This window comes from Macrobrachium nipponense, chromosome 24, assembly GCF_015104395.2.
Source record: "Macrobrachium nipponense isolate FS-2020 chromosome 24, ASM1510439v2, whole genome shotgun sequence".
NCBI lineage: Eukaryota > Metazoa > Arthropoda > Malacostraca > Decapoda > Palaemonidae > Macrobrachium > Macrobrachium nipponense.
The window spans coordinates 31,205,439-31,225,601 of NC_061091.1; the positions used below are offsets into that span (position 1 = coordinate 31,205,439).

The 20,163-nt window shown below is 43.4% G+C and overlaps 1 protein-coding gene across 1 annotated transcript in view; it reads right to left on the reverse strand.

Moving 5' to 3' along the window:
• Positions 1–20,163, reverse strand: part of LOC135205547 (propionyl-CoA carboxylase beta chain, mitochondrial-like) — a 179,636-nt gene that overhangs the window by 92,441 nt on the left and 67,032 nt on the right. Inside the window, exon 2 of the mRNA XM_064236309.1 lies at positions 14,377–14,490. Within this exon, the coding sequence (XP_064092379.1) occupies positions 14,377–14,490 (114 nt within the window). The remainder of the gene's footprint in view (positions 1–14,376; positions 14,491–20,163) is intronic.

The window sequence follows — 20,163 nt, forward strand, 5'->3', positions numbered from 1 at the left end:
TGAGTTGACAGGAGCCAAACCGCCATATTTGAAGTTGCAATTTGCTATGAAGTATATATGTACTTACCATTCCATTTTCCTGTTGTGAGATTTATTTGAGATTGCAAATTACTGCAAGTAGTAACTTAAAGTTCCAATTTGTGAATTTTAACATTTTCCATTCCTCTTTATATTCTAAGACAATATAATGTGACAGTAGTTCACCTCCCCTTTCCAAGATATTCTTATCTTGTTACCTAAAAGTTGCATCTCCTCTAAATGCAAGGATAAGAGTCTAAGTATACCTTAAAGAAATTTATGAATAATTGAAAAATGTTATGGTTGGCCTTCAGAAACATGTAAGCTGTTGACTTTTGTATGTAATTACTTTACAAATCCTTTATTTCCTCCAGAATGGTCTCCTCGGTTACGGGGGTAGGGTCGGGGGGTGAACTAGACCCTGGGTCTGAAAGGCCTCGCCTTTTCTCTCCAGAACTTTGGTTCACAAGTAAACTGTCAGTTCTAGAGAGAGAGGCTTCAGCCTTTCAGACCCACTGGTTTTGCTCACCGATACTTCAGGGGGCATGAAGATGAAGTCCTGCAACGACTGCATCGAAAGCTCCCTGTAGACCGAGGAGAGCATAAAATGACCCAAATACAGAGTTGCTTTTCCAATTCATTCTAGTCATTATCTCTTTCAGTGTAACTCCATTATACATCATCCTTGAAGCTGCTTGACCTCTGATAGAGTGGAAATTGGTGGAGTGTTTTCTGGCATTGGGATCAGCTTTGAAAATACAGTCCCTGAATAGCTGCCTCATCTTTGGGAGGGACATGATCTTGAAGTTTTCATCCAGCCAAATATGGTCTTCCCTATCTATGTTCCTTTCTGCACAGATTTTATTTGTGTACTCCAGATAAAAGTTTAATTGTCTAACTGGACAAATTTTTGGCTTGGTAGGGTGACACCTAAAGCTGAATTCAATAGGAGTGTAATTGTTTCTCTGATTCTTGGCCATGAAGGAGGGGTGGTTCCTTAACACAATGGTTTCTGGCGTGAAAGTGCTCCTGGAGATACATAGATGATTAAATTGGTTAGCTCTCAATGGGCAAGCCAAAGCTACGAGGAATAAGGTCTTCTGAATCATGACCAGCATAGAATCCTCTCTTGTAGTGTTGAGGAAGGAAACCACTTTATCAAGATCCCAGCCTGGAAATTGATGAAAATTGCTGGGTCTTCTTCTATTTACTCCATCAAGCATAGCTTTAATATACTTGTCTTCTGCTAGACAATAATTGGGAAAGTATCCCTTCAAAACTGGTCCAAGAGCAGCTCGGTATCCTTTTAGTGTGTTGTATGCTAGGCCCTTGTCTATTAATGCGTTAAAATAGAGTAGCACTGATAAAAGAGGGAACTTGTTGTAACTTCCATATTTATTGTGTATGAACTCTTTAAAGCTACTGAAGAGATTTTGGTACTTGGCCAAGGAGCTGTCTCGTAAATTGGAAGTAATTTTGTTGCATATCTCTGTAGGAAATATGGAAGGTAGTTGATCTTTTATATTCTGAAGGCGATCAAATTTAAGAGGTGTTGCGCTGAGGGTAAGGTACAGTCCATATGAAGTATCTGGCAGCCTTCTGCTTTGACTTTGTACTTCAGGTATTCCTTGGAGACTGTCTTGACTAGGGGAATCCATGGTTCCGTTTCCTGGGAAACAGTGCAGAAGAGCATGTTGTTATTACAATCGTTATATATCTTAAAAGCAACTTTATGCAGTAAGAAGCCTGGGGGAAAAGCATAAAGAGGAGAAGAACCTTCCCAGCTAATGTGAAGAGCATTATTACTGATTGCTTTTGTGTTGGGTACGGAAGAACAAAATCTTTTACATTTAGAATTAAAGCCATTGGTGAAAAGGTCTATTTCAGGAGAGAAATTCATATCTGTGCAAATTAAATTGAATAGATTATCGTCAAGAGTGGCTTCTGGATGTATGGAACCAAAGTCTCTCGATAGGGAATCAGCCATCACATTGCTTTTCCCTTTAATCTATTTAGTTTGAATGTCTAAGTTGTATTTTCCTTTGATGTTTAGTAACACTTTGATGGCCTCCTGGGCCGATTTGTTCCTAATGCTACCATGTTTTTTGACCCAACAGTTTGTTACTTGTGAATCTATGTGAATTAGTACTACTTTGTTTCTTAGTTTGTCTCTGAAGTGTTTTATACAGTAAATGCATGCAAGTAGTTCTCTAATGTTAATGTGCAGAGTATTCTCATTTTGTAGCCATGTATTATTAGTTGAGAGTATGCTATGTTCTCCTACTAATGCTCCACCCCAGCCAAAGTTGGATGCATCTGTGAATAGTTCTAGATCTACTTGATTATTAGGAATGTTTATATCACTATACATGTTAGTCTGTTTCCATTCTTCTAGAAAGGATTTGAAAGAAGGAGGAATGATTCTATATCCTTTAGCAAAATATCTATGAAATCTGTGAAGGAATTTAAGATGGTATCTACCATAAAAGGTGTAGTAGGAACAGAAGTTAAGTGATCCTATCAATCTTTGATATAATTTGAGGTCAGATCTGTTCAAGTTGGATACTGTATTGGCAAGCCTGACACATTTATCAATGTTTTTCTGCATTGGTCTCATTGTTTTGTTCTCCAAGTTATAATGAACTCCCAGGAACTCTATCTTTTGCACTGGATGAATAACGGACTTTTTAACAGATATTTGCCAACCCAGCTCTGTGAGCACTTCCATGACTATTTGGATGTGAGCCTCGCATTTGTGAAAGTCATCTGCCAATATGAGTATATCATCTAAGTAGTTAAAGATGAGTATATTATATTTCTTCCTAATGTATTTCTTCCTAATGTATTTAACTACTGTGTACATTAGTTTTGAAAAGATGTAGGGAGCTGTCTTTAACCCGAAGGGAACAACCGTCCATTTGAATTTACGCTTTCCTAATTTGAACGTTAAGAATCTTTGGGCACTTGAATGAAGAGGGACGTGCCAATAAGAGTCCTTTAAATAAAGTCTACATGCCCAGTTGTTTAAATGCAAATAAGGGAATATAGTTTTAGGTTTCAGCATAGAGAAAGAAGGTTTCTTGATCATAGTATTAAGGCATTTCATATCGAAGATTAGGCGAATGCTCCCATCGGGTTTAAGCTTGTAAAATAGAATTTCTGTTAATTTGTTCTATTACCCCTAGGTCTAGTAATCTGTTACATTCTCTCTCTAGTATTATTCTCTTGCTAGAAGAATAATATCTATCAACCCCTAATCTTTTCAAGGTCTTTTGAGCCTTATTTTTATTGGTAAATGGGAGTCTCACACCCTTACTGATCAAGTTGCATGCAAAAGAAGAATTTGGGAGTTTTGCCATTTTTTTAATTTATTTGTCAATGACCTACCTATCCCACTTACTGGAGGGGCGTGAGAGGTTTCCTTGGAGCTAGAGGCTTCTGTAGGGAAATTTAACTCTTCCAATATCATTGAATTGTTAGTGGGTACATTTGCCAAATTTTTATTTTTACTGTGTAGCTCCAGGTTATTTTCCTCTTGGTCCAAGCAGGGCTTGATGGTATTAAGAATTAAAGCATAATTAGTTTTGTTTCTTATCTTTGACGTCTGAATTAATTGCTGTCTGTCCCCCTGTACTCCTTCCCCCTCTTCGGCCACCTCTCTTGATACCTCGCCTGTAGGGATTGAACCTATTCCTGAACCCAAAGCTTCCCCTGAATCCTCTGTAAAAATTAAATTTCCCTCTGGGGTAGCCCTGATGATTGCCAAAGTTGAACCTTCCACCTCCAGGGATAATGTCCCCTCCTCTAGGAAGGGGACCGCCTCGAAAGCAGGAAGCAATAGCGTTCCTTTAATCATCTGATAAGACCCATATATCATTAGTTTCAGCTTTAATAATAGCATCTCTGGTATCTAAATTGAGGTTCCTGGGTAATGATCTACTTCTGAATGAGCGGATTAAACTTTTAATTAGATCAATGTGTTTCCTGAAAGGCCCAATTATCACTTTAGTAATGAAATCAATATCGCTAATCTTAGAGGGGTAAGCTAATTGCGCCAGAGCTGCATGCACTTGAAAAGAAGATATAGCCATTTTAATGTTTTCAATATCAAAGTGAAATTTCTTCTTGAAATCTTCATTAAACAACCTGCCACTTGGCCAAAAGTTCAACTTTGGCAAATTTATCAATTTGAAAAGGTCTGCAAGTTCTTTATTAAGGTGCGTTTAGATTGGAGATTAAACTCTCCCGAGAGACGGCTACTCTCGCGCGACTTTCTCTACAGCGTGTTTACACTACCAGCAAGTTTTTCTCTCTGAGAGCTGTGAGAGAGTGTCGCGAGAGAAAGTGTCCGAGAGTCGGGTAAGATTTCTCGCGCATCTATTTACACTGGAGCCAGTGCCAGTCGACAACTAGCGAGGGTTGAGAGAACATGTCTCAAAAGTGCCGTGTTGCTGCTGCATTAATAATTATGAACGAAGTGAAAAAGAAGAGGAAAAGAAGTATGTGGGTCTGAAAATGGATAAGCAAAAGGGGAGAAGATGGAGCACATGCAAAATTATTAAGAGAATTGTTTGAGGAAGATACATCGAGCTATAAGAACTTCGTATGTATGAGCCCTGAAGTCATCAATTTTTTTTTTTTTTAACGGAAAAGTCAGCTTCAAGTGCAGGCCCCTGGAGAATCTATAAGGAGAAGATGCACTTGACTACTGATAGCCCTCCAAGGCTGCACTTGATGAAATGAGCTTTCTAGGGCTTTTAGAAACGTCCGCATTCATTTCTCATTATCTCCTATGTTGCACCAAAATGCATCATGTTCTTACCTGAATATTACATAGTATATGTAGTACTGAAGATTACATGTCATTAAGTATATACTTATAAAGAAAGTAAAGTTTTTTTTCTTATGCTTACATTTGAAGGACAAAGTGCAAAAATTTCTGTTTTTACCAAAAGGAGTACAAACAACTGACTGGAAGTGCTTGAGTCTAAAATGTCCGGTATAAGCAAGAAAATTTCAGCCCGAGGACCAAAGACAAAGAATGACTAAAAAGAAAGAAATAAATAACAGAATGCGGCGATGACAAAGAGCCGCCGAAAAAAAAATCCTACACTTGAAAAGAAGGAAAAATAGACAAGGGAAAGAAAAGAAAAATTGCTTCATCCCGCACTCATGTTCTCTCGCGAGAGTCAACGAAAACTTTCACAGATCTGAATATTCACTGAATAGAGTGGAGAGCTACAACCTAGCTCTACGAGCGTGCTGTCTAGACTGTTTAGACTGTAGCGGGCGCGAGAGAAGAGAAACACTCGCGAGAGTAGAGAGAAAATCTCGGAGAGTACTCTACAGCCTATTTACATTCCATCGAGCAGCTGTCTGAGAGCAACTCGCGGAAAAAACTCTCCAATCTAAATGCACCTTTATGATTACAAACAAAGAATTGATCATGAGAGTTCTTGTCTCCTTCACTTAATGTTAATGCAATTAGGGAGTCATTTAATTGTATTTTCCCATCTCTATGAATGGAGGGCACAGCATTAAAATTGTTAGATATATAAGTAGGAATAGGTTTGTTAAAGGTAAGTGGGTTAAATTCTTCATAGTCACTACTATCTTCATTAAAAGTTGTAAATAATTCTTCATTTGCATTCTCAGGTAAATCTATTTTACGGCGAGGGTGCTTAGGAGGAGGAGTATTGTCATTCCTTTTTGCAGTCAAACCACTTCTGCAATAGGAGTGAAAACCTAGACTCAAATTTGATAATAAAAGTTTAACTGATGTCTATAATATGGCTCATGAATTTACAAATCAGTTGGACAGCAGCAGACCTAGAAGGCTGAAGCCAGGCAATCGGGTTCTAGGCTCAAATGGCCTTCATCAGTTAATTCAGGTCAATTGTCATCCTCTCACTAATATCCCATACTTAAATTGATATAGCCTCTACAGTAATCATCTTATATTATATATATAGCCGACCTGTCAGAAATTCTTAAGACGCAGTTCCTCATGGTAAGGGGTAAACCATTATATCGAAAGGAAACGAGTGTGATATAAAATTCTACCCATTAGCTGAGGTAGGCGCAATTATACCGCCTTTGACAGGAACCCCTCCAGTTAAATGTCGACGATAGGATCTCGGTGGGATAGGCGGAAGGGAGCGGCTAATAGGTAGCCTAGATTGATGTAGTATGTTAAACTCAAAGTTAGAAAAAGTTAGGCTAGTTAGGCTAATCGGCTCTTTGGAACGTAAGGCAAAACTAGTTAACACCTCACCTTACAACATTAATTACCTTTGGCATATATGTATCTATCCCTTATAATGTTTAGGCTCACTTTACACATAGTTTAGGATTATATGATAATGTACTTCGGTCTCGAAATTTATCTATTCTCAACTTTTACGATTAAACTACCGCACGGTCCGTTCCGGCTCATTGTTTACCTTCCGTTTTGGGACATCTCTTCTTTTTGGGTTGTGCTGGTGGAATATTGTCATCATCGCTAGTTTCGCTAAATTATGCACATCTCCTGATACTACGACTTTTTTGGACATTTTAATTGGTTGATTAAGTCGTGGTCCCTCGTAACAATAATTAGGGGAGGGTTGTAGTAATGGTGAGGTGTAACAGGTGTTGCCTGTGTCCTGTCAACTTCAAATATGGCGGTTTGGCTCCAGTCAACTCGCATGTCTCTGGTTGCTCCGCCCCAATGGGCGTGGTTTGTGCTCGCTTACGGCTGTCTGGGGGAGGAGCCAGGGGTGTGTCATAGCAAAACCAGTGGGTCTGAAAGGCTGAAGCCTCTCTCTAGAACTGACTTCTCAAAATTCACCACCATCCCTAGATAGCGACAAAAATTGAGAAGCCTATCCCTGTCCTTTAACACTGCAAGCGCGAGCTCACCAGGACTAGCTAGTCGTCGAGATACTTCAAGAGACGTATCACGACTGAGTGGGCCCAAGCTGACACCAAGGTGAACACTCGTGAACACCTGGGGGGCAGTCGAAAGTCCAAAACAAAGTCCCCTTAATTGGAACACCGCCCCCTCAAGGATAAAGCAATGGTACTTCCTGGAGGACTGATGGATGGGTATATGAAGATACACATCCTTCAGGTCCACTGAAAGTATCAAGTTGTTCTCCCTGATAGAGGTGAGCACAGAACTGGTTCAAGGGAGAGAGATCTATCACCAGTCTCCAGTCCCCTGTAGCCTTCTCCACCAGGAAAAGTTGGCTGTAGAACCCTGATGACGTATCTCCTACGACTTCCACAGCTCCCTTGCTCAGCACTGATTGCACCTCTTTCCTTGAGTGCCAGATCCTTGGCAGAACCAGGGATGTAAGTTCGAAGTTGGACTGGAGTCTCAGTGAGGGGTGGCCTCAACTTAAAAGGGCAGAAGATAGCCCTCCAGAAGGGCATTCACCACCCAGGTCTCAGCTCCATAGCACTGCCATGTTGCCCAATGGCTCGCCAGGCACACGTCCCACCGAAGGCTGCAGCTGAAGGCAGCCGTCCCTAGTGTTTCCCTCACTTCTTTTGCTTACCTCCCTTCCCGCAAAAGAAGGGGGGTTGAAAGGGGGGCTGTTGCCCTACCTCCAGACTGACAAAGTCTCCCGAAAGCCACGACTTTAGATACTGTGAGGGACCACAGATCCAGCCAGAAGACTGCCTGGAAAGCTGCCATAGCGATAGCCTTCAAGGGCGATGCCTCATGCTGCGTGAACCAGAGGTTCTCTGAAAGACAATGTTGCAGAGGCAAGCCGGGAGTTAGGCAAACTAAATTTGAGTCAACCTGTTTGGTCAGCAAGGGGTTCTCCAAGGACGTGTAGAAACGCCTCTGTCGAGGTAGAGGAGGGAGAAGCAGCTTGTCCGATCTGTTGGCCCTAAGTGAATTCTCTTGCCCCGAGACAAGATTATTCACCTGGTCCTTCGGACAAGGAGGACCATGGTAAGCCCACAGAAACCATGGGTTCCTTCTTAGGACCCCAGAATGACTCCAACTGTAAAGTTCAGTCAGAGGGAGCTACTGTTGATCCTTCCCCTAGGTCATTGTGCTGATGGATCACCGGAATGACCTCTGCGAAAGACCTCTGAATCTCGGGAGTGACTGCATCCTAGGGAGAAAGTTGAAGGGACAGGAGAGAAAGATTGGAAGCTCCTGCTAGGTCCACTAGCAGAACTAGCAGACAGAGCGGGCCACAAACAATCACCAACCCACGGTGATGATCAATTTGCAGGTCTAGAGGAGAGTTCTCCCTGTGGAGAAACTCTCCTGAGAACCGTAATGACGTTCACACACATCAGCAGAAGCGCTATACAACGCTTGGACTGTTCAGTCACGCTCGTATGACCGACGATTGGGTAAAGGATAGTGTCCACCTGCGTAACAAAAGTGAGTACCATCCTCACAACGCATCCCAGTCCTCGAAGAGACTGAAACTCCTCAAGAAGACTGAACGGAAGACCTCCCACCGGTCTCGCTGCATGCATGGTCGCACGAGACAGTCACGTCACCCCTGGGAGCCAAGCGATCACTATGCGAGCAAACATTGGCAAGGCATGAATCACCTGAGCAAGTCGTGATGGCGAGTGCACTCGGCATCTACTAGTGCTTGGTGTTTTGCAGATCCCACTATGTAGAAAAGTAGACGGACTGGGTGGTTGGTGAGGGGTGGTGGAGACTCGAAGGGGAGTAGATAACCCTCCCAAAGGACATCCACTACCCAAGTCTCTGCTCTGTATCGTTGCCAAGTTGCCCAATGGTTCGATAAGCAACCCCTCACCAGTGGCAGCAGCTGGAGGGGAATGCTGACCCTAGTGTTTCCCTTGCTTCTTTTGAAGAGGAAGAAGGCTTCCTTAGAAGAGGAGGAATTCTTTGGGGCTGAGGAGGTGCTAGCAAGACTCAAAGGTCTAGCCACAGAGGAGCAAGAAGGCACTGATGCCTTTGCCACTGCTTGGTGAACAAGCTGGTTTTTGTCATCATCCCGGCGCTTGTCTACCGCGTGTCTACCTGTTCTCTATTTAAAAGAGGCAGAACCCAGCAACGATCCATTTCACAAACCAATACCAACTCTGAGCCAAAAGACCTGGTTACTAGAGAGAGGACAGTGACATGCCTCTTGAGTACCAGGTTTGCCCAAAGGTTTGCAGTCTGGTGGGGCAGGTAGGTAAAGGCCCTACCCCAAGACTGGCACAGCTTCCCAAAAGTCGAGTCTTCCCCTGGGACAATGGTCCTGGAAGAAGCAGAGACCTTAGACACTGTGAAAGACTGCAGGTCTAATCCAGAGACTGCTTGAAGAGCTGCTTCCTGTTGAGAGAGAGAAATACTCTCACTTGTAAGGTGCTGCAGCGACAGACCTGGAACAAGGAGAACCAGGTCTGGGTTCATCTGATTGGTCAGCAGAGGCCTCTCCGAGGGTGTGTAAAAGCGCTTCTGGCAAGGAAGAGAAGGGGGAAGCAGTTTCTCAGATCGGTTGGACCTAAGCGAATTGTCCTGCTCTGATACAAGATTATTCACTTGGTCCAACACACTGGAGTCCCGTCGAAGCCCTGGGTTTCCTCTTGGGTCACCAAAAGGATTCGAGTCGGGAAGGGCAATCTCCTGCAGAGGAGGTTGTGGCTGCTTCCCCAAGATCGTTGTGCTGACACATCAGCATGACAATCTCTGCAAAGGTCCTCTGTATCTTGGGGGTGTCTGAGTCTCTTGGCAAGGGACTAACAAGTCCTTCCTGAGGGAGAGCCTAGCTGAACCCCCTGGATCAATCCTCGACAACTTGAGCATACGTTTGGTGGGGCCCTAGGACCCCAGGAATGTAGGTTACCGACACCGAATCCTGTCAAGAGCACTCTATGGGATTCCCATTATTCGTCTCGTCCCTCATGGTGTAGCCCTAGGAAGTAAAGGGAATAGGAGAAGAGGATCGGATGCGCTTACCCCTCCTAGCAGCGATGCTGCCAAGAGGAGTGAGATACGCCCTTGCACCAACCCACAGTGGTGACAGGGGCATGGGTCTAGGAGAGCATGATTGCCTGGACGAGACGCTTTCCCCAGGTGAGTACATAGGTTCCCGCCACACTGTAGCAGCGCTTGTGGAAGCTTGCCTCGTGCCACTATCGTGGCGGAGAGATGACTCTACGTCACTGACCGTGGATGCACGACTTTCCTTGGGAGGTTGTACGTTTGGAGGAACTCATGAATGAGTCTCTGACATGGCCCCAGTCTTGCAAGGTGTGCCCTTGGAACTAGGGACTGGAGGACAAACCTTGGTTCGAGTTCCAGAGGCTCCCGAGACTCTAGACCCCAGGGAGTGTTTTGGTTCCCTCTCCCGAAGGAGTGGGAGAGCCGACAAGAAAGCCAACTGCCTCCTCCCCAAAGGGAGGATGCAGATCCTTAGAAGCCTCAAGGCAAGGCTTCTTAGGGGTAAGAGAAGCCACCTTCCCCTTCTTAGGCCGTGAGGCTTGGAAGGGGGAGGTGAGTAGGCGGCAGACAATGAAGACTAAGATGAAGACGAAGACACATTCCTCAATCTCTTCCTTCTTCTCAAGCTTCTGCAGGATGGAAATCAGGGCTCCCCAAGGAACATCAGTTACTCCAGTATCAAAAGCAAGGGAAGGAGCAGGCTTGGGGGTAGGAGCAGGGTTGGCAGCAGAGACAGGACCTGTTGCAGGAACAGGGGCAAGTCCAGGGCCAGGAGCAGCAGCAGCCATGATGGCAGGTACAGCTGGTGCTGGCATCCCTGTCATTCCCAAGGGAGACAGGGGTGGAGCATAAAACTTGCATACTGCCAACAGTGGCACCCCAAAACCAGGAAGTAGCACTGTGGGCCATAGGAAGGTGGATCGATGGCACATGCTGTTGGGTGCCCACTTACACTGAAGAGGAGACACTCATGCGGTTATGAGTAACAGCGCTGCTGGGTGCTCTGTTCAGATAAGCTAGCAGTGCCTCTACTGAGGGTGGATCCATGAGCCCAAGAGAAGACCATGCCTGGCCTAGTCCCAACACCTCAGCTGCATAAGAAAAAGTCAGCTTGGGGGGTCCTTCCTTGCTTCGAAGGAGGACCTTCAAAGCTAGCAGAGACCCTAAGAGGAGCGTTACCCAGGTCCACAGCCACAGGGCCCCTCCTCCTCTTCCCCCTTCAACTCATCAGAGGAGGAAGTGTTGAGAGAAGCCTCTCCCAAAAGGAGAGGTAGGAAGACGAATGATTTACTACGGCTGGAGGGGTTAGGGGCATACTACCACTCACCATGGGTTTATCTTTCCTAACATATCTCCTCCTCCTAGCAAACTTCCCCCCCTGGGATGCAGAACAAAGGGAACACTCCCCACACATCACTTCACCATCGCACTTATGCCCTCGGCAGGAAGCACAAAGGGAGTGAGGGTCAACATCCAAAGTGTGGATTTTCCTGCACTTCTTGCTGTCCACCCCAGGGCAATGCCAGTCAGGGGCAGAAAGCAATATAGGTTGCAAATCATGGGTTTGCTGGGTATTCATTACAAACACCTATATACAGCCAATTATTCACAAAAGTAAAAGGAACAATCCCACCAGGATAGAAGAATAAAAGAAAACAGCGAACAACAGTCAAGTCAAGAGCGTGTAAAACATGTTTATCCACATTAACGGCCAAAAGCAAATTGGAATGTTTACGTCCAGTCGGAGGGAGTACCAGCAACTGGACTGGTAGTTAACTACCGAACTGCCTTGTTTGAAGATTTCAGCGGCTGCATCCAGGCTACGCATCAAGCACTTCCTATTGTAAAGGACCGACGGTTTGTATACATATCATGTAGGGACAAATAAAGATAAAGATATCAATTTCAGTATGATAAAATAAATACGGTCATCAATTTACAACTGGAGGAGTCTCAGTTTGTTTATGGTCTGACCTGATATATCTTATAAATTTATTTATTTATTTACAACTGGAGGAGTTTCAGTTTGTTTACAGTTTGGCCTGATATATCTTATAATTTTATTTATTTATTTCCTTTCATCTATAATTTTCAACGTTTTGAATGAGACCTGGTTTAGCACCAGTAGGTATTGATAGAGAGGATAAACTGGATGCATTTACTCAATTTTCCCATAGAATATTTAAATAATTAATCCAGATTAGTGCATTGCTATATATATACATAAATTATAAACAGGTAATAATAAAAGATCAGACAATAGTGACATTAGTGTAGAGTACTTACGCCAGCACAAATAAATGCTATCACAGTTTATGCGCTCACCATCAGATGGCGCCACCGGTCCCACACTGACAATTTTCCCAAAAGGACTTGCCTGACTATCAACTCATTACTTCTCTATACTCTTTGATGAAAATCAATACCTGGAGGGTATGTCACACTTCTGTACCAGAAACATCACGAAGGTCATCACCACACCCTTTAATATAAAGTGACAATGGCATCTAAAATTTTAAATGCAGAAAGCTGGCATTATAAGTGACAACCTTCCCTTAGTCAAGCCACCAAGCTGTTAATCTTATCAGGAAGGATACCTAAACGTTTTCCTATTCCAAACTTCTGGTAGACTGAAGGTTCTCTAGTCCAATTTTAAATATCTACTCACAAAGACTTCAATCCTAGAAATACCTGTAATGCTCCATTCTGGTCATCTAAGTCCTTGTAATGAGACAGCATAGAAAAGGGCTTGAATGGAACAGATCATAAGTTAACTCTAAAAACATCTGCCTTTTTTTACAGACCAACCCACTACCTTTTGTAGTGAGGTAAGAATGGAGTAAGACCTGAGTAAAATTTAAAAACAAATTACACAGAAAGAAAATAAGCCAGTACATACGAGTACCACTAAGCTCTCTATACTTACCATCATCACTACTATTAACCTTGATAAGAAAAAACAACCATCTGTCAAGTGACTACAAGCTGTAGCAAAAGTGGTGGAACAATTGGCAAGTACTGCATACTAAATTAAGTAAAAAATCATCTGTAAAATTAAGATTTTTCCTATTTTTAACAAACTATCTCAGATGGGAAACGATACATCCCCTAGTTGAAAGATGACTTACCTACTAAGTACATACAATTAATTAATAGCTATTCATTACTAATTCATTATTTATCCCCCTCACTTCAGCAAGTAAAAACAAGCATGTTTAATATATGACATACCAATGAGGGGCTACTACACTTCAATCCTTGTATGTAATAAAATTGGCTTAAATCAATTCAACCTTATGGAAGGAGTTGCAATGACTAGCTACAAGAGACAGACATGTTGCTAGACAATCTTCCTTCATAAACATCTATATATGATGGTCTGTCTGTGCACCAAGTTTGACTGAGATTCCTTCAACCATGTATGAGAAGGCTCAGTAACAAGGCAGAGTGACAGGCGTACAGACTGAGTCTACCGTTATGCATACCTATGTATCACAGTCTACTTTGTACCAAGTTCAACCCTTCTACCTTGTAGGAGTTGCAATGGCAAGGCAGTGTGACAGACACACTAACAAACTGATATGCACAATAGTCTCCCTTTACAGCAAATTGTCTCCCTTTACAGCAAATTGTCTCCCTTTACAGCAAATTGTCTCCCCTTACACCAAGTTTGAAATCCCTTCAACAATATAAGAAGAGTTTTAATAAGGTAATCTGCCAAACAGACTAAAAGAGGAATGAATGGAGAGAAAAATTACAGCCCAACTCTGTCAGAACGGTATCTATAAGATTATACTTACTTAGGAACAGTGCACACTATAAATGAAAGTCAACATATATATAATACTATACGGACTTCATAGATACAGTGGACATCCCTTATTCGCGTTCTCTGGACTCGCGGATTTCTCTCAAGAACATTTCCCCGCATTATTCGTGGAAAATTCGCAAATTCGCTGTATGTTTCTATGAGAAATATCCTAAAATTCCTGGTTTTTCAAATTAATTTCATCATAAAATGCATTTCTTTGTGATAAAATTATTAAAAAACCAAGCATTAAAATTTTAAGTGGGTGTTTCTTGAGTTTTAACTAACAAAATAGGCTGTTTTCAGCATTTTTATAGGGGTTCCAACTATTCGCAGGTTCTAACAATTCACAGGGGGGTATGGTGCGCATCCCCCGCGAATACGGGGGGGACCACTGTACTTCATTCACTACCTTATATTCAGAGATCCTAACAATTCTGCAGTACCTGACGGAGTGCAACATGAGCCAGATTTCCTTTATCAATTTTTTTATAGCTTTCCCAAAGGTATCATGAACTCTAACTATATCAACCAGATGATCCTACTTCGTGAAGCATCAGTAACATGTCACCATCCTTGTCATGCAATTCATAAACAATATTAAGGAACAACAAAAAATGACTCAAAACCTTACCTTCTGCTTTTCCATTTCAAAGTCAGTACATGTGTGCTCAGCAAACATGTCAAATTCCACAAAGCTGCCTGCATCACAAAGAAGTTCCACTCTTTCTCGAGCTGTTAATTTTCCCTGAAAATTGAAAAAAGATAAAAAGAAATTATTTTCATGAGAATATACTATAAACTCAAACAGATATTGTTTACAATAGGCTAAAAAGTACTTTCAGTTACTAACAACAAATAATTCAATATGTATTTACAAAAATTTAAGAAGAAAAATCAATACAGTTTACTAACAAACAGAATAGTACTGGAGGACATCATATGATTCAGGAAATACTTAATGGATAATGCCCTATCAAACTCACAGTCACAATGAAGAGTGAAATGCTTGCCTCTGACATTCCTTCATATTTTGTATCCCATCTTGTAGAACCACGAATAGCTCAAAGAGGCTAAACCAGCCCCTGTCAAGTCACAAATGTTACTCTTCCCATAGCTCCAATATTGACAATGCATCTTCTATTAGCATAGATAATAAAGGTTTTAATTCTACAACACATGAAAGGCATGAGACATGAGGTAGCTAACCTCAAAAGAACTTGTTATCTTCTGACAAACTGTTTGGTTTCTTTATCCTGTGTTTTATAGAGTAAGACTGTTGAAAGAGCTAATGACAAGTTCTGTTCTGGAAAAAATTGAAGACACAACTTCCTGATAAGTGCCAATGATGACAGCTCTTTTGGGTATGCTACTAGTTTGAGGATCAGAGAGTAAGACAGGTAACTGGGTACTGATAATTTATTACAAGTAAACATGACATTTCTGAAAGGAAAATATTTTGTATTTTCCTTAACCATACAAACATGGAGTCCTTTACTTAGGATAAAGTGCAGTTCAGCTGAAACTACCGGCTAATACATTCTTTTATACCGAGGTACTTAACCCTTAAATGCCAAAGGGGTATAATAAAAATCATCTCCCGTATGACGAGGGGGTCTCGGAGTGAGCGCTGAAGCGGAAAAAATATTTTTTTCAAAAAATCACAGCACGCTTAGTTTTCAAGATTAAGAGTTCATTTTTGGCTCCTTTTTTTGTCATTGCCTGAAGTTTAGTTTGCAACCATCAGAAATGAAAAAAAATATCAATATCATATATAAATAATGTGATATATGATAGCGCAAAAACAAAATTTCTTATATAATTGTATTCAAATCACGCTCTGAGCAAAACGGTTAAAGCTAAAAAGTTAATTTTTTCCGTTGTATTGTACACTAAATTGTGATCATTTTGGTATATAACACATTGTAAAATGATCAAAGCAACACAGAGAAAATATTATCACAAAATGATGAATGAATTCGTAACGTGCGGACGTAAAAAAAATGTTTTTTTTTTCAAAAATTCACCATAAATCTAAATATTGTTTCAGAAACTTCCAATTTGTTTCAAAATGAAGATAAATGATTGAAAATTACTATACTGTAAGAGTTTAAGCTTACAATTGCAGTTTTCAACCATTTCGGATGAATTAAAGTTGACCGAATGTCAAATTTTTTATATATTTTTTATATGCACAAATATTTTGAAAATGAGAAAAGCTACAACCTTCAATTATTTTTTGTTGTATTCTACATGAAATTGCACACATTTTCATATATAAAACTCTATGAAATGCCTAATATGAAATGGAGCAAATATTCCGAGAATGCGACGTACGCTTTTCAGAGATTTGCGGCGGAGAATCCGTGCGCGGAGCAAAGGAAAGTTTTTTTTAAAATTCAGCATAAATCTAAATATTGTGCTAGAGACTTCGAATTTGTTTCAAAATTAAGATAAATGACTGAATATTACTAGACTGTAAGTGTTTTAGCTTACAATTGCGTTTTTCGACCATTTCGATAGAGTCAAAGTTGACCGAACGTGGTTTTTTTTCTATTTATCGTGATTTATATGCAAATATTTCAAAAATGAGAAAAGCTACAACCTTCAATTATTTTTTGTTGTATTCTACATGAAATTGTGCACATTTTTATATATAAAACTTTATGTAACGGCTAATTTAAAATGGTGCAAACATTATGACAATAGCACGTATGATTTGTTTGGAAGTTACCGCGCGGTCATAAGGAAATTTTTTTTTTTTTTTATAAATTCACCATAAATCAAAATATTGTGCTAGAGACTTCCAATTTGTTGCAAAATGAAGGTAAATGATTGAATATTACTAAAATATGACAATTTGTCGAAAATTGCATTTTTCCTAACTATACAAACCTGAGGTCCTTTAACAATAGGAAGGTAACTAGCGGCAGCTGGGACGGTCGTAAGCTTCGAACAAGGGGAGAACGGTAGTTAACTGCTTGTCCGATCGTGCGCGCGCCCGAGCGGTGAAGAATCACTTTTGCTTTAGGCCCATGCAAAAAGTTGCAGAGTGAGGGGTGGTATGAGGTGGGACTATATGTAAAGGACCTCAGGTTTGTATAGTTAGGAAAAATGCAATTTTCGACAAATTGTCATTTGTTCCGATACGTAATACAAACCCTAGGTCCTTTAACAATAGGAAGACTCACTTCTTGGTGGGTGGAATCTGAGTCTTTTTGGTGAACAGACTGGTGTTCGTCCAACCTTGGAATGCCTCCCTAGTCGTAAGAGCAAGGGAGGGATCCAAACCTCTGTCCGATTGATCGGGGTGTGCACCGCAGGATCAATGGTCAGACCTCTGAGCCAAGTACTAAGAGAGAGGCTAGCGTATCTCGTTGTACCAGCAAGCAAGAACTTGCTCCTTTACAAGAGCCAACATAAAGTTATGGGTTTGTCTCAAGTAGGCATCCACTCCTTCCCCCTTGTTGGAGGGAGTGGAGGATATTTGCTTCTATCCCTAACTAAAGGGATAGATTGGGGCTCGGTCTAGTAGCTTACCTGCATCGGAATTCCTTCCCAGCATGGTGACGACCGTGACCCTCTGCCCACAGGTAGAGAGAGAGAAAGATGGAGAAGAGAAGCCAGTCGCACTCTCATTCACCCATTCATTCCTACAGTCACACCAGGAATCGATGCTGTTCTGCCTGCTCGGGTGCTGGGTAAGCTTACACAACGTGTTGAGCAGCCACCACAGGTCCCAAGGAAAAAGTATCCAAGGACTTGTGGGCAATATCCCGAAGGTAGGACGTGAAGGTAGTCTGGTTGGCCCAGACACCTGCCTTCAGGACCTGCGCCACGAAGAAGTTCTTACGGAACGCCAAAGAGGGTCCAATACCTCTGACTTCGTGGGATCTCGGTCGGAGCATACGGATGTCGTCACTACCATCAGTCTCGTACGCTCTCCTGATCACCTCACGCAGCCAGAAAGAAAGTGTGTTCTTGGATACTTCTTTCTTGGTAACCCCAGTGCTAACGAAGAGGCGTCGACACTCAGGCCTGAGGTGTCGAGTTTTCTTCAGATAGCGCCGTAGCGCCCTCACAGGACAAAGCAGCATCTCATCCGTATCGTTGTCGGTGAAATCCATTAGGGAGGGGATCGTGAAAGACTCGAACCTGTCGTCAGGGATCGATGGATTCTGAGTCTTACCTACGAAGTTCGGGACGAAATCGAGCGTCACAGATCCCAAGCCCCTGGAATGTTTAACATTGAAGGACAGACCATGAAGTTCCCCTACTCTCTTCGCCGATGCCAGGGCCAGCAAGAAGAGGGTCTTGAGGGTCAGATCCCTGTCTGACGACTCTCGGAGTGGCTCGAATTGTCTTCGAGTCAAACTCCTAAAAACGAGAGTCACATTCCACTCAGGGGGCCTGAGTTCCCTGGGTGGGCAAGACCTTTCGAAGCTCCTCATAAGCAAGGAGATCTCGAACGAGTTCGAGATGTCCAGTCCCCTCAGTTTTAGGACAAGGGCCAGGGCGGCTCTATATCCTTTAACTGTGGGTACTGAGAGGAGCTTCTCTCGGCGAAGAAACACGAGGAAATCCGCTACCTGCTGAAGACGGCCCACTTCCCCTGGTACACAGCTGCAGAGGAATGTCGGACGTGTCCAGCCATCTCTGTTGCTGCGCTGCGAGAAAAGCCTCTCGTTCGCAAGAGATGGTGGATAACAGCCAGCCGTGAAGTTGTAGGGACTGGACTGCTCGGTGGTACCGCTCTACGTGTGGCTGGGCTAGAAGGTTGTGCCAGTGGGGCATCTCTCTCGGTTCTTCCGCAAGAAGAGCCAGCAGGTCCGGATACCAAACGGCTTGAGGTTGTTTGGGAGCCACCAGGATCATCCTGAGATTGGGAGTGACCAGCGCTCGGCTGATCACTTTCCAAATCAGACAAAAGGGAGGAAAGGCGTAGACGAAGAGGTTGTCCCAGGGGTGTTGAAGAGCGTCCTCTGCAGCTGCCCATGGGTCCGGCACGGCCGAACAAAAAACCTGAAGTTTTTTGTTGTGCCGGGTGGCGAACAGGTCTATGACCGGACGCCCACACAGGTTGAAGAGCCTTTCCGCCACTTCTGGGTGTAGGGACCACTCGGTCCCTATCACCTGATCCCGACGGCTGAGCTTGTCTGCTACTACATTCCTCTTGCCTGGAATGTAGCGTGCTGACAGCTCTATTGAGTGAGCCGTGGCCCACTCGTGCACCTGCACGGTCAACTGGTGTAGCGGGAGAGACACTAGGCCCCCTGCTTGTTGACGTATGCCACTACTGTGGTGTTGTCGCACATCAACACCACTGAGTGTCCCACCAAGCGGTCCTGGAATTCTTGGAGAGCGTAGAACGCCGCCTTGAGTTCCAGGACATTGATGTGAAGGTGCTTGTCGTGATGGTCCCACACACCTGCAGCCAGCAACTCCTCCAGGTGTGCGCCCCATCCCTCGGTCGATGCGTCTGAAAACAGCAACATCTCCGGGGGGGGAGTGCGTAGAGGCACTCCTCTTAAGAGGTTCCTGTCGTCGAGCCACCAGGCTAGGTCCTGCCTCACCTTCTCCGTGAGGGACACGGCGAAGTAAGGTGGATCCCTTACCTGTGACCAACTCTCCCTTAGTCTCCACTGGAGAGACCGCAGGTGAAGACGTCCGTGAGGAACTAACTTCTCGAGTGACGACAGGTGGCCGATCATGACTTGCCATTGCTGAGCTGCCTGTTCCTGCCGAGACAGGAACCGGCCGGCTGCCTCCCTGAATTTGCTGATCCTCAAGTCTGCGGGGCGGACTTGAGCTGCTACCGTATCGATCAGCATACCCAGGTACTTCATCTTCTGCTTGGGTTCGAGATCGGACTTCTCGTAGTTTATCACGATCCCCAGATCGCGACAAAACTTTAGAAGTCGATCCCTGTCCTGCAGCAACTGCGAGCGGGAGCTCGCCAGGAGCAGCCAATCGTCGAGATACCTCAGAAGACGTATCCCGTGCGAATGGGCCCAAGCAGACACCAGAGTGAACACTCTCGTGAACACCTGTGGGGCGGTTGAGAGACCGAAGCAAAGTGCCCTGAATTGGTACACCATCCCATCGAAGATGAAGCGGAGGTACTTTCTGGAGGACTGATGGATGGGTATTTGAAAATACGCATCCTTCAGGTCCACCGAAAGCATGAAATCGTTCTCCCTGATGGAGTCGAGCACGGAACGTGCCGTCTCCATCTTGAACCGAGTCTGGCGAACAAATCGGTTCAGGGGAGAGAGATCTATCACCGGGCGCCAGCCCCCCGATGCCTTCTCCACTAAGAAAAGGCGGCCGTAAAAGCCTGGTGACCGATCTACTACGACTTCTACAGCTCGTTTGGTCAGCATGGTCTTGATCTCCTGCCGAAGAGCGTCGTCCTTTGAGG